The following is a 12,791-nucleotide window of genomic DNA, read 5'->3' on the forward strand; positions in this document are numbered from 1 at the left end:
GTTGGCCCGTGTGCGCTGGGCGATCAAACTGGCAAATGCAACGGCCAGTCATGCATATTTCTCATCTTTGCGAATGTGGTCCAGACTCAGAATGACCTTAACAAATCTCCGTTCGCAGGAGAAGTTCGTTCCACAGCGCTGTCTCCGTGTTCCTGTTCCTTTCCTGCCTTTCCAACATTTGCGCTGTTCCAACAAAAATGCAGCTTTACCAACTGGCCCAACTGTCCATCCGTCTAAAGTTCGCCACTTCTGGCCACCTCAGCTGTGGTGTCGTCCTCTAATCAATGAATGAGTAAAAACCAATCACTAACCTATTTTATGCACGAATACACACGCACACCGCCGTTAATACACACATCGTAATTTTTTTTTCTTTAAGAATAAAGGCACACGCCTCCCGTTCTAAAGAGTCGAGAAAGATTTGTAAATTGAAATTAAAGCTTACAAAAATAAGCAGAAAACTTGCCGGAAGCAATTCGTTAATTATCAGAGGTTGCGTGGAGTTGCGCCAGGCTCTAGTCTGGCAAACGAATGAAGAGCATCAAAGTCGAAATGATTTGACTGCGAATAAGGGGTCGCTTGAACGTTTTTACTCGACCTTCAATTTTTATTTGTTGTTGAGTCTCAGCTCCTTTACTGACTCCACGAACGACGTAATACAACGACTCTCTTCGTTTATTTTATTCCTTTCTTATCGTCCGCCGCTCCAGTTAACCTGCCGATCCCGGCGATGGCCACCAAGTGCGCCACTTGAACCGCGCCTTCCACGAAAAAGCAATAAAAACAGAATAGAATTGGGATACAATGGTTAGAGTCCTGATCATCCCTGCCCAGTTGAAGCGTTTCCCGTTCGTGCTTGACCCCTCGCCGCCAGTTCAATACTGGTAACGCATTTCTCCTCCTCCGCAGCTTGTACTGCTGTCAGATACCCCTCACTGTGCTATCAAAATGTAGCCTGCTCCTCGAGACAACCAGCAAATTTTTTGTTTGTTGCGCAAGGGAGCAATCTGGGCGGGCATCAGTTTCGCAGTTTTGTAGAGATAGCTACATTACGGTAGCATTTCGAGCCTTCAGCGTGGCGGCGCCGCCACCCTGTGGCTGCACCGCCACGCTCTCACGTGGTTGGTCACGTGGAGCGGAGCAGCTGCCGGCGGCGCGGCACCGTGGTCGATCACGTGGTTGGTCACGTGACCAAGTTCCACTCGGCCAGCTGTAGCTATCGCGTCACTCCAGGTTTAACCAGAGCTAAACCACCGCCAATTTTTTCTCCTGACTTCTGTCTATTAGCTTGACGACAGATGGCGACACTCATAGAGCATCTCGCCTTAGCCAGAACACGAGAGCTTTCACCGCGGATTAGATTCGAAGCACGCGGGTTTGCAAAGGAGCAATAATACTTTTTTTTTCGTTCGCTCCTTTCACGTTCCCCGACTTTGTGCACGGCGGCGTACCATTCCGCAGCGCACGTGCACATGAACAGGAAATAGCCTCGACTTGAGAGCGAAGCAACCAAGAAAGAAGCGCTGCTAGTTTGCTCCACGCCACGCACGCTCCAGTTGCCAAGACTTGTCCGGACAGATCCCGCTCCCACGTCAGAGTGAAGGGAGTTGAGTTGCGAGCACAAGGCAACGCTACTGATAGCTCGACGCTCGGGGTTTATGTTTGCAGTTTAAAGCTGGCGCGGTTCTCGTTGCTACGTGCGAGACGGGGATAATAAGACGTGATCGTTTCTTCGAGACAAACAAAGATATCATCTCCAGCTTGGCTTCATTCCACGCCACGTGTTATGGCGACGCGTTACGATATTCCCAGGAAACGAAAGGGGAAAAAAAGAGCCCTGTTGGTTGAAATGCAGGCATGTTTTTATTTCTGCAGTGCGGTCGTCAGAAAAATAAAAATCGCGCGCCTGCATCGCAGGGTGCCTTCCTACAATCGCAGTGCTCCGGAATCCAGAATTCCTGAGCAGAAGATCAGCACATCCTGCAAACAACTCTTTCTTCTACGAATCAGACCCCCAAGACCTTTGAAGCCCCATCTAGACACAATAGGCGGCAATTTATTAACCTGTCAGATGCAGTGCGCCCTATGCCTAAACACAGTCTCGAAGGAATAGGAGAAACTGATGACGCATTACCAGACTCTGAAAGCGAAATCGTAACGTCATGCGGCTCCGTAAATTAATAAACAATCATTAAATACCAGACTGGATTGTGAATTCTAAAATTAATCGAAAGAAAAGGAAGATGTCTGACAAGGAAACCGCTCTTGCCTGCAGTATTTGAAAGTCACGTCTAACACTACCGGAGGGAGAAGCACTGTTGACGTCCGCAGCCATATGACAGAAAATGAAAGTGGCTGCTTTCTTATCAAACTGAGCACAAAGTTTGTTTGTTTTTTACCCACATATTTCTGGATAAATCGAGAACAGTATTCTAGGGGAACACTCGCGAGTCCTTTGCGCGATGCTCAAAATGGATCGAGCAGGTGGCATTGTCATCTGTTTTTCTTTTATTTCATTAAGGCGCGCTTTTGCCCCTGTGGTTCCGTTACGTAAGTCGGAGAGGGTTCGCTGAACGCAGCCCCCCCTTGGCAACCAGCGTCTCTCCACCGGTGAGCGATGCCAAAAACAACCCGCTCAGCTAGACTCCGGTCGAGGCAGGGAAAAATAATAAACACTGGAAGAGACAAAAAACATGGGCCAAATATTGTGCAAAAGTGCGCGTCTGTGTCGACAACGCAGCTCCAAAAGAGAGGGTCGCTCAAAAAAAAAAAAAAGAAGTCCTCACGCAATGGGGAAGCGAGGCAAAACTCTCAGACAAGCCACGAGTCGATTTTGTATTCAGTTAAACCTCGTTATAACGAAGTTGAAAGCGCCCGGCGATTACTTCGTTATAGCCGTAGCTTCGTTATAGCCCGTGTTGACCGGGCTTCTGAGGAGAATCGTCATTCCTTCATTGTATCCATTATTTCGTTAGAAACCGTTTCGTTATAACGAGGTTCGACGGTGTTATTTAGCTGACCGCGTAGACAGTAACCTATTAACATGCACATTGCTGGAATAGTGTTGGCTAGGATCTCCCAGTTGTCGGTTTTCCCGCCATGAGGTCATGAGGTATAAGTTCGCCGTTATGTCGCTGTAGGCTGCAATGGTGGTCGCATCGCTTTACGCAGTTCACGAAGAGGCGGAGCTCTCCACTAGCAAACTGAACTAGCCTGAACTGCGGTGTTTGACAACGGCGAAAAAGCAAGCACCTCCGCGCGAGTCAGGGCATTCTGTAAGTTCCTTTGCTTCTTTATTGACTACCGCGACGAGCACTGCTCGCAAAGGTCATGCCTAATAGCGTGCTCTTGAGACAGCTGACGCTGGGGCGTGTGCATTATGTCCGTTACTCCGGCGTCCAGCTGTGCAGAAGATTGCGCCCCCGAACTTTGGCGTCATGTTTTCTTTCTCCGCCACTAAATTTCCTCCCTCTTCTGCGCACAGCAAGAACGTAAGAGGGAATATATAGATGAACCGAATGAGGCAATTCCGATTAACATTATCATCGGTACCCGACGCCAGCATAGTTATCTCGATGTGTAAGAAAGTGGAGCTTCTCCCTAGGAAAACATACGAGAGGTGTGGGTGCGAACATGGGACGACCGCTGCCTCCTCGAGACAAATGAGAAAGATTATCTTGACGTAGAGATATGGGCCCAAGACAACATCAGGCGCCGGTTGGCAGGAGATCGTGTCTCTCGGGCAGCTGCATCGCTAGTGAATAATTTAGGCGACGATAGTCCGGATACCGGAACACAACACAGGGCCGCTCGATACACAACCGTATACGGCATTCCGAACGAGGTGGAAAGACAAACGCATTCATATCGGAAATGCAGTGTTTTAGAAGCCCCGGCCAATGCGGCGGTTGGCCGTGATGAAACAGTCGTCTACGTGATCACTTTCTGAACTTCCCCAAAGCGCCCACGCGCATTCGGGAATGAACCCTCGGCGCGCCCTTCGTTTGCCCTCCAGCAGGCGATGTGTATAGACCTCTCCAGGCGGCGGCAGTGCACCTAGCCGGATCTCCGGCCCCACTCGGAGCGAAGGGAAATAAAGGAGTACCGCCTGCAGCGTTTGTATGCGCCGGTTACCATGGCAACCCGAGCACGCTCCGCCCTGCCCCCGCGCATACGTCACCGCTCGACGTAGCCAGCCCGCAGCGTCGAGGCAGCCGAAGCAGCCCCGGTGACGTAACTCCATTGATCGTCCCAGGGGCTGACGTCACCACTTTTGCAGACACTGCACGTGCGTCTGCTTTTAGCAGACCCCCACGCAACGTGCCGGCCGGCACGCAGACACATGTCGGTGACCCACATATGGCGGCCCAGGAAGGAGCAGCCGTTGTTCGGGATGACAGACGCACACACCCGCACTTAAAACACTCGGTCGGCCACGCTTATGTATTTATATGTACCAGCTCAACGCCACTTCGCGCCCTGGGTTAGTAGGGCTGGCTCAAGGCTCGCTAAGTGTTGCGTCACCTACAAGTGCCGTGGAGAAAAGCTAGGCGCTGGCGGCACAGCTAGCCTTCGTGAGGGTTGCCGCTATTTGTTCCCGAATCGTGCTCCTTTTAAACGTTGCAGTGCCAGGCTAGGAAACCACACTCGGGCAGGAACTTTATATCTACAGAGAGGGCTAACTGTGTTACTGAACGCTTGAAGAGGTACGAGAAGTGGAAATCTCTCGCTGGAGGAAAGAGAGAGAGAGAGAGAGAAATGGGAAAACGATGACCAAGTTTTCACGATGAGATTTATACGTTTCTTTTATTATTTCACCGAATGCGGCAAAGGTGCCAGGGTCGTCTTTCAGCAAATGCGTTCCAAGTAGGGGGAAAAAAAAAACTTAGGGGGGCCTTCTTAACCACATACTTAAAGAAAATGCGAGATCATTTAGATTGCCAACTATGGTGTCTACATTGAGCATCTAATGTTCTGATTCAGCTGGCCTTCAAAAGGACGAAGAAAGAAATAGGGCGCTAACGATAGCCTGTGGGACTAAATCAAGAACCTCAAAGTCACAACTTGGCACAACCAATATCACGTTTGCTTAAACACGTCTCATCGGGAGGGAACCGCTCTATCGATTTCTGGAGGGGCGGTGACGAAATCAATCGCAGAGTTGCAGCGGACCGCGCCCTTTTCCCCGTTATCAGCTTAATCAGCCGGGTCGGGTTCATCTACCGCACGGAGATCCAGGCAGCATTAAAAAGAAATTACGTCGCAAATGCAATGCCTCTCCAGACCGCGCGAGCATGGATAAGATGGGTGTTCTTTGTTCGGTGCGCTACCAACGGACTCAGCTCCCGATCGAGAAGCAGCAAAAAAAAAAAAAGCGACCCATTTTTATTGCTAACCCGTTTGTTTCGGCTAACCCTGGCTATCAATGCAGCCTTGATGGAGGACAATGAAATGCGTTCTGTGGTCGTTCCCAAGTGGAACGCCTGAAGCACTCAAGGGCATGAGCCACCGTTACGTTAATCTATCGCAGCAAAGCAAGGATCTCAATGGTTCTGAGCCACTGTCATTGCTTGTACTCTGTTAGGTTGATAAACGTGACACTGCGGTCATGCATGCCAGCGGGACATCGGATATAGTTTAGTAAAATCTTAAGGCCATACTCGACACAGACTCGATCACGCTAAGCTGCAATAAAGGTCAAAGCTATGCCGGTGTCATCTATAAGTCACTTTTATGAAGTTGATTGTCTTCTATGCAACGTTCGCATTTCACTCCGCTGCCGATGCAGAGAAACAGCGTCATCTAAGCCTTTAGTAGGAGTAAATGAGGGCGTGGGGGATAAAAAAGAATAGCACCCTCCCCTTGCGGATCATGGTGCAAAGTTAATCCTAAATCTAGGACCCAGTGCACGTACATTTCACGGCCACAAATGCGTTGGGCAAGAGTCCCACTAATCCGATTTCGACGCACTTAATGGACGCGCTAAACTGAAGCCAATCTCCGTGTTCCAGAGAACAAAGCAGAAAGGATGAAGACGACTGAGATAAAAGGGGGGGGGGGGGGGGGTTGCGTCGAGTGCCGCAACTTGGCGCAGTCGACGCCAGCCAGCGGGACTGAGCTGTCATTTATAAAAGCGGTCACGCCCTTCAATTGACCTTGGGGAGCCCAAGCCGTGAGGTCGATCCTGCGCGGTGCCAAGACACCCGCGAAAGGGTCGAGTCAGTTGAAATAAGCGCCAATGCGACCTAATTGCTCGCGACGACGACGATACTATAGGCGTCGTGGAGGAGCGCACGTGTTCAAGAAGCGTATGGTCGTTAAACGTGGAACAAATTAACACACTTCGGGTTTTTCCCTTCCCGCCGTACGTGTAGCGGTTCAGGCGGGCGGAACACAGCAGCGTAGGCTGAAGGCGACAAGAACGCCTTTCAACGGACAATAAAACCGAGGCACAATAGGATCGGCATTCAAGCGATTAGACGTGCGTGGTTGCCTCACGACCTCGAGGTATAGTCACATGGATATGTTATCAAGCACTGACTCTAGGTATAGGCCGCTGGAGCAAGCTGTTGTTTGCGAGCGAGCACTTTACGAAAGGGTTTCTCTTTTTTCTTTTCCTGTTTTTTTTTCTCCCTGGTATTTAGAGTGATCAGCTCCTGCATTTTTGAGCTCACTCATTAATTTGTGTTGCGGTTGGTTTGTCCAAGTAATCTCTCCAGCCTGCGTACTGAATATTTGAAAGCGCTATGTGATGTCTTTAAAGTACTTTGGTGCAGGCTCTCCTCATGCCAAATTGAGCTACGGTGATTTGAAAATTAGGGTTCAGAAACTCAAGCGATGCTGCTAAAGATGCTGAAATTTGATAAAGCTCAGACAGCACAATGGCTGGCCAAAAATCGGAGACCCTGGCACACGAACGAATCGTTTCCTCAAGGTCACATTTCGTAGGTATATTGCCGCATGCAAGCCAAGTTGCAAGCCAAGCTGAAGTTTTCATGTGCAAGCAAACTGCTTCAATAAGAGCCTTGCTTAGTGCTGATGCCTTTTGTCATGCTACTATGAGACAGAATCCGTTCCAGCGACACATAAGGATTTGTCAGTAGTGAACAAAGAATTGATGAATCAATAGTTGGGAACTCATTAAGCGCGCCAAATTGCCCTGCTGTCTTGACAGCAGTATTCGTCCTGCGATATATCGCCACGTGGCCAACGTCGCGGGAAGTTCCGAACTCCCCTACGGGGGGCGGCGCTCGCTGAGGCATTCAGTGTGCGACTTTGACGGAGAAGACGTCACGGAATAACCAAGTGAGTTCACCCATTGTGCAGATGCCAACGTGAAAGATTTTTCGCGGCCGCAAACGCAAATGTCAGCGCATCAGCGACCGCCCGAGGCGTTCCTGAGATATCTCTACGGGTTGCTGTTGCCAGCGCAGCAGAAGTCAAGTTCTTTCAGGGGCTGCCTGTTTAATTTTTGTCGTTTATTGTGGGCTTTGTTGCTCTCAGAATATTTCTCCTAGGGCGCTTTCTTTCTTTTTCAGATAACAAGCCACAGTCGTGATTGATTCATTTCTCAAGACATCTGCTGGAGGACGATGGATTCCTGCCATAAGTTATGTTCATCCACGGTTATTTTTCTGTCACGCCCTGTTGTATGTTGTCGGCCCACTGTGCTTGCAATAATAATTAAAAAAATACTGACAGACGATTACGATATTAGGCAATGCGAAATATGACTGCAGCTCTTCATATATTTTCACGCCACGGCTGGCAGGTGGCGAGTTACGTCACCTATCAGGTGACAGTGCGACCTGTGACTTGTGACGTGGCCTGTTACGGCGACAGCCACCATGGAGAATGCAAGAATGGGTGCCTAAGGGCTGTGCGCTAAAAACATCTGCAAATACGAGCATGACGCAACACACTAAACATGATCGCGCGGTACATGCTGTCCAGGGCAACGATTCATTAAAACAATGAAATCTCAGCACTTAATGTGAAATCGCAAAACCAGTAAGCAGCTTAAGCTCTAACACAGAGTTCCTGGTACGTTTGGGCGCACGAATGTATATATACACACACAGATACACTGTTCGACATACCGACCAATTTCCTCTTTTCAGAGCGAATTCACTTCTCGATCGCAAATATCCTTTGACTGACATTTACAAGGCTTCCTTCCTGGTTACACGCGTCACTTTGGTCAAACACAAGTTGACTGTCGATGATCTTCATGCATTTTACCGTGTGTAAAGAAGGTAATCCGGTCTCAGGAGACCTTGTCGTAGTTCTAGGTTTTAGTGACGTCACATTAACATTAAGGCGACTCTTATAACGTCACTTTAATACGCTTGTGGTGGTGACGTCACATTACATAATATGCACCAGAGCCCTCCGCAGTTCTGATCCCTGTATAATGGTTAACCATCGATTTAAAGCCTCACTGAGATACCCTAACCACATTTCCGAAAAAGAGTAAAATGAGGACACAAAATGTTGCCATTATATGAGCGCGCCACCGTATCACGTGCTTAGCAGCCCTTAGTTTCGATATCGACGAGCTGTAGCGTTCTGCATGCTGTGCAGAAAGCTCCATGTGCATGATGTGTAAGCATGATGTACAGAAGGCTCAGAATGCCATATCCTTGCCATGGGTCCAGAAGGGATTATTAAATGGTCATCTTTTGCTTAGTAACGTAGAGATACTCTGTAGTATTGACAGGGCACAGCGTGCGGAAAACGAAGTTGTCATGCAGAAAAGCTGTTTGGCCAGCTTGCTTAACATGGCTGGTGCGCTGGATAAGTGATCCGCTCCATCCTTTCATTTATTTCGTTATTTTTCAAATTTAATCGGGTGCGAAAAGATCTTCACTGCAAGCCTATCAGCAACAAGCGCCCACACATTCCAGTTCGGAATATATACATTTTGAACCCTTCAAGTTTGATGTATAACCTGGTTACGTGATTTAGAACCCTCAACGAAATGCATGCGCACACGATGACTGCACTGTCATCGCTGCGTCAAATAGTATTAACTGACCGGTAATGCAATTAGGAAGCCGAGCTATTAATATCCGCACTAATCGTATCAGGCAGATTGAATGTGTTCAACAGAAAGCGTTTTTACATTTGATTCTGAACACTTCCCAGTCAGTGCGGAACGTAAAATAGGCACTGAGAGGTCGAACGAACTTCCGCGCCGAGCACGAATTTCGGAAATGAGAATGCTGTGAATGCGTGTCCCCTTCTCTGACCTTGAACTCTCGGAGCTGCTTTCACGGACTTTAACCATAAGAAATGGGGAAAACGCTGAAGCAAATTTTAAAACGCTCCATGAGACCAATGTGCGGGCGGGGAACAAATCGACATCAATTTATGCGGCAGTTATTCTGATGATAACGAGAGGGGAATTTACACAAAACGGTGACAACATAGCATTGCGTTCAGCTGATAATATTGAACATCAAGGCCTGTGTCAGCGGTTTGTTACGACCTGACGCGAGGTGATGCCATTTTCAAACCGATAATGTACAGGTGGCTACAAAAAAATTTGAACCAAAAGGGGAAAAAAAAAATGTGGCACGACTTACAATCAGCACCGCCGTGCCCAGGAACTCGTGGATGAGTTGCCGCACGAGGAGGTTCTCGATCTTCATCTTGGAGCCTGTCGTCGAGGTCTCACGACCAAGCTGAGTGCTGTCAAGTCGATCTGAACCGCGCGACGTCCCCGGCGCTTCACTGGCGCTGGGCTTCTCCGCAGTGACGGCAGTGACGGGGTCAAGCCGATATCATCGTCGAGCTGCGGCTCGGCCGGGCATCCCCGCTCTCCAGCCGCCGTCCACCTCGTTCGCCGAAACAGCCGTACAGCTTTTTCTTCGAGAGCGGCGCTGGCTGCGGCTCGAGACCTCTCGCGCGACCCGAGCTCGAGGACGCTTGATGATGCTGGGTGCTTTTCCCGCTTCACCAATGGGGCTGCGGCACTTTTATACACACCGGCTTTCGAAGAGCCACGGTTGGAGGCGCTTTCGGTTTTGATTTTAAATATTCTCGCTTCATAACACAGATGGCGCCACAACTTCCAGGGTCTCTAAAATGACTCGCATGTCTGCAGTGAAAAGTGCCCGTAACCCCACCTGGTAATTTTGTCTTCTTTTTTGTCCTTTTTATTTTTGTAAATAACAACTAGGATGCAAAACTTGTATCCGTCTAACGCCAAAAAAAAATTAAGTTATTATCATCATCAACGACGCTTTGCTTGAAACGAAACTAGAACAGCACAGTATTGCTTTCGTTTTTAAGCATCTAAGTGGAAGACCACATGTGAACATAATCAGCCTTCTTTATTGAGACAAAGGTTAGGTGCTTGGAAGAAACAAATAACTTCAGCGCAAGAGAAAAATAATTTTAACAGATAGGTTGCAAGGCTATGCTAAAGAGACAAACCCAAAAATACTCAGTAGACAGCCTGTGGTGGCGCTTACTACTATAGAGATTACGCATATTAAAAAAAAAACTTTTTCTTCTCTTTTTGTCTTATGTATTATTTACATCACCATCAGTAACAGAATGCATGGTTTTCTGTCGAACTGTAAAGAGCCATGCCAAGCCGCGATGCAAGTTCGCTGTTCCGGCAAGGCGTGGGTGGTGTGGTGTGGACATGCGTGCATGCGGGCGTGTTTTTTTTTTTTTTGTCTCTACTAACATTAGCAAATGTTCATTTATATTGCTGTGACGAAATGAATGCGTCAGTTTAAACGTCTCTAACGTAAGACGAGGGTTTAGTGAGATTTCGGGTTTCTGTAGCCACAAGGCCATCGCTGCGGTTTACGCGCGCTTACTCGCACCGCCCATAGTCAGGCTGGGATTATTGTGACTGCTTTGACAAACGCATGTATGTATTCCTCGCCTCTTCAACATAAACCAATAGAAGCTGCCCGCACCTCCCAAGTTATGCGCTAGTAGCTAGTAGTTTAACATGGATGTGGAGGATTCGGAGAAATCTAGCAACACGCAGGACAGTGTGGATAGCGACGTTGTGGTGCCTGTACCCGATGATACTGACTTCATCAACGAAGTGCTCCTGAGGCTACGTCTGGAGTCATCGGACAGTCTCGACGTACCGTTATTCGACAGCAGTTGCAGTGTCACCGGTACGGTAGCCAAACTAGCAGTGTGGAATGCGATACTCAACCCTATTGGCATAGAGCTGCACGAATTTGAGCCTGGGAAATTTGCGTTGTCGTCTCTAAATACGCACCGTTATGTGAATGGAACGGACGAGTTTGTGCAGCAGGCTGCTGTGGCCTTCTACTGGGCGCTGAAGACGCACCCGTGCATAAAAAAGGTCAAAATCGCGCATCACTTGTTCCTCATTCACTGCTTCCCTCTCATGAAACGTGCCTTCTTGGAAAATGACTCCCTTGAAACATTGAGCTTGTTTCATTGCTCCTTAGCCCCTTACTCTTCGGTAGAGTTTGTAGGTGCACTTTCTGCGATGACACAGCTAAAGCGCATAAAGCTTGAGCAGCTGAAGCTGGACTCCTCTGGCTTCGAGAATTTGTCTCGTGTTCTTGAACGGAACCAGCGACTTGAAGCTGTATCGCTGCATTGTGCAACACTGTGTGGTGACGTGCCTACTTGCTTAATGAACGTACTGTGTAGCCTTCCTTGTCTAAAAGTGCTTTCTTGGAGTTGTGAACACTTGGCACCTGCTGTAGGATATGGTATTGCCCAACTGCTGGAAACGACACAGACTCTTCAGGAACTTGAGCTGCTCTTTGAAGAAGATATAAATCCTGAATGCATTCAGGCTGTCGCGTCTGCTCTTGAACGAAATACTACAGTCCACTCAGTGAAGTTCTACTATGCTTATATCTACAATCGTGGCGCAGAAGCACTTGCATCTGCTCTCACAAAAAACTGCCATGTCAAGTATCTTAAGCTATGCCACTGTGAAATTGGTGATACTGGAGGAACTGCCATTGCACAAATGCTTAAAGTAAACAAATCCTTGGAAGAGGTCGACCTTTCTGAAAACAACATGGCAAATGCTACTGGTGAGGCACTTGCTCAAGCAATCTCTGTGAATCCGGTGCTCAAGAAACTGAGCCTAATTGGAAATCGTTTTGGTGCATCAGCTGTCATTTCAATAGCCAGAGCACTTGTAAGCAATGATGTGCTTGAACTGCTGGAGATTGGTCGCATATGCACTGATGACGTTGCTGAAGATGCTGTCAGTATAATACTTGGCGATGAACAGTCAGACTTGTGCTACAATGAGAGTGAACAGTTAGTCATGGTGTTTGGTGAACTTAAGTCTTTTGAGCGTATTACTGCAACTTGGGGTGATGCAGGGATATTTGAGCTTGCTAACACTGTGAAGACCTCGAACACGATTCGTAAAGTTTCACTTGAAGGCCTCGATGAAATTTCTGTTGAACCACAGAAACAACTCTTAGAAGCACTTGGAGAGAACAGCTCTGTTGAAGAGTTGTTCTTTCCAATGTACCTCCCATGCTACGTCAACACAGCACCGATGCTTGCTGACTACCTTCGGAAAACCACATCGCTGAAGCGTCTCACATTTACGTTAGAGGCTGTGCAGAAAGATGTAGTTAGTTTGCTTGCTGATGCTCTTTCACAAAACAAAACTGTGCAGTATTTGGAGATAGTCTGTCCTAATGTGGATGAACATGCTGAAAAGTGCCTTGCAGATATGCTTAGACAAAATGACACACTTGAGACATTGGTCCTCAATGACTACGCTTCCCAGTTTGAGATAACAGTGCATGAAC

At 48.1% G+C, this 12,791-nt stretch overlaps 1 protein-coding gene across 5 annotated transcripts in view; it reads right to left on the reverse strand.

The window, feature by feature from the left end:
* Nucleotides 1-10,049, reverse strand: part of LOC144126012 (aquaporin-9-like) — a 51,864-nt gene extending 41,815 nt beyond the window's left edge. For 2 of the 5 annotated variants that reach the window (XM_077659877.1, XM_077659876.1), the window contains exon 1: nucleotides 9,588-9,983. In XM_077659877.1, coding sequence (XP_077516003.1) covers nucleotides 9,588-9,653 — 66 coding nt within the window. In that variant the 5' untranslated portion in view covers nucleotides 9,654-9,983. Of the gene's footprint in view, nucleotides 1-9,587 lie in introns of all 5 variants that reach the window. The other 3 variants (XM_077659878.1, XM_077659879.1, XM_077659880.1) reach the window with 3 other exon arrangements.
* Between the last annotated feature and the right edge of the window lie 2,742 nt (nucleotides 10,050-12,791).

The sequence above is a fragment of the Amblyomma americanum genome, chromosome 3 (assembly GCF_052857255.1).
Source record: "Amblyomma americanum isolate KBUSLIRL-KWMA chromosome 3, ASM5285725v1, whole genome shotgun sequence".
Classification (NCBI taxonomy): Eukaryota; Metazoa; Arthropoda; class Arachnida; order Ixodida; family Ixodidae; genus Amblyomma; species Amblyomma americanum.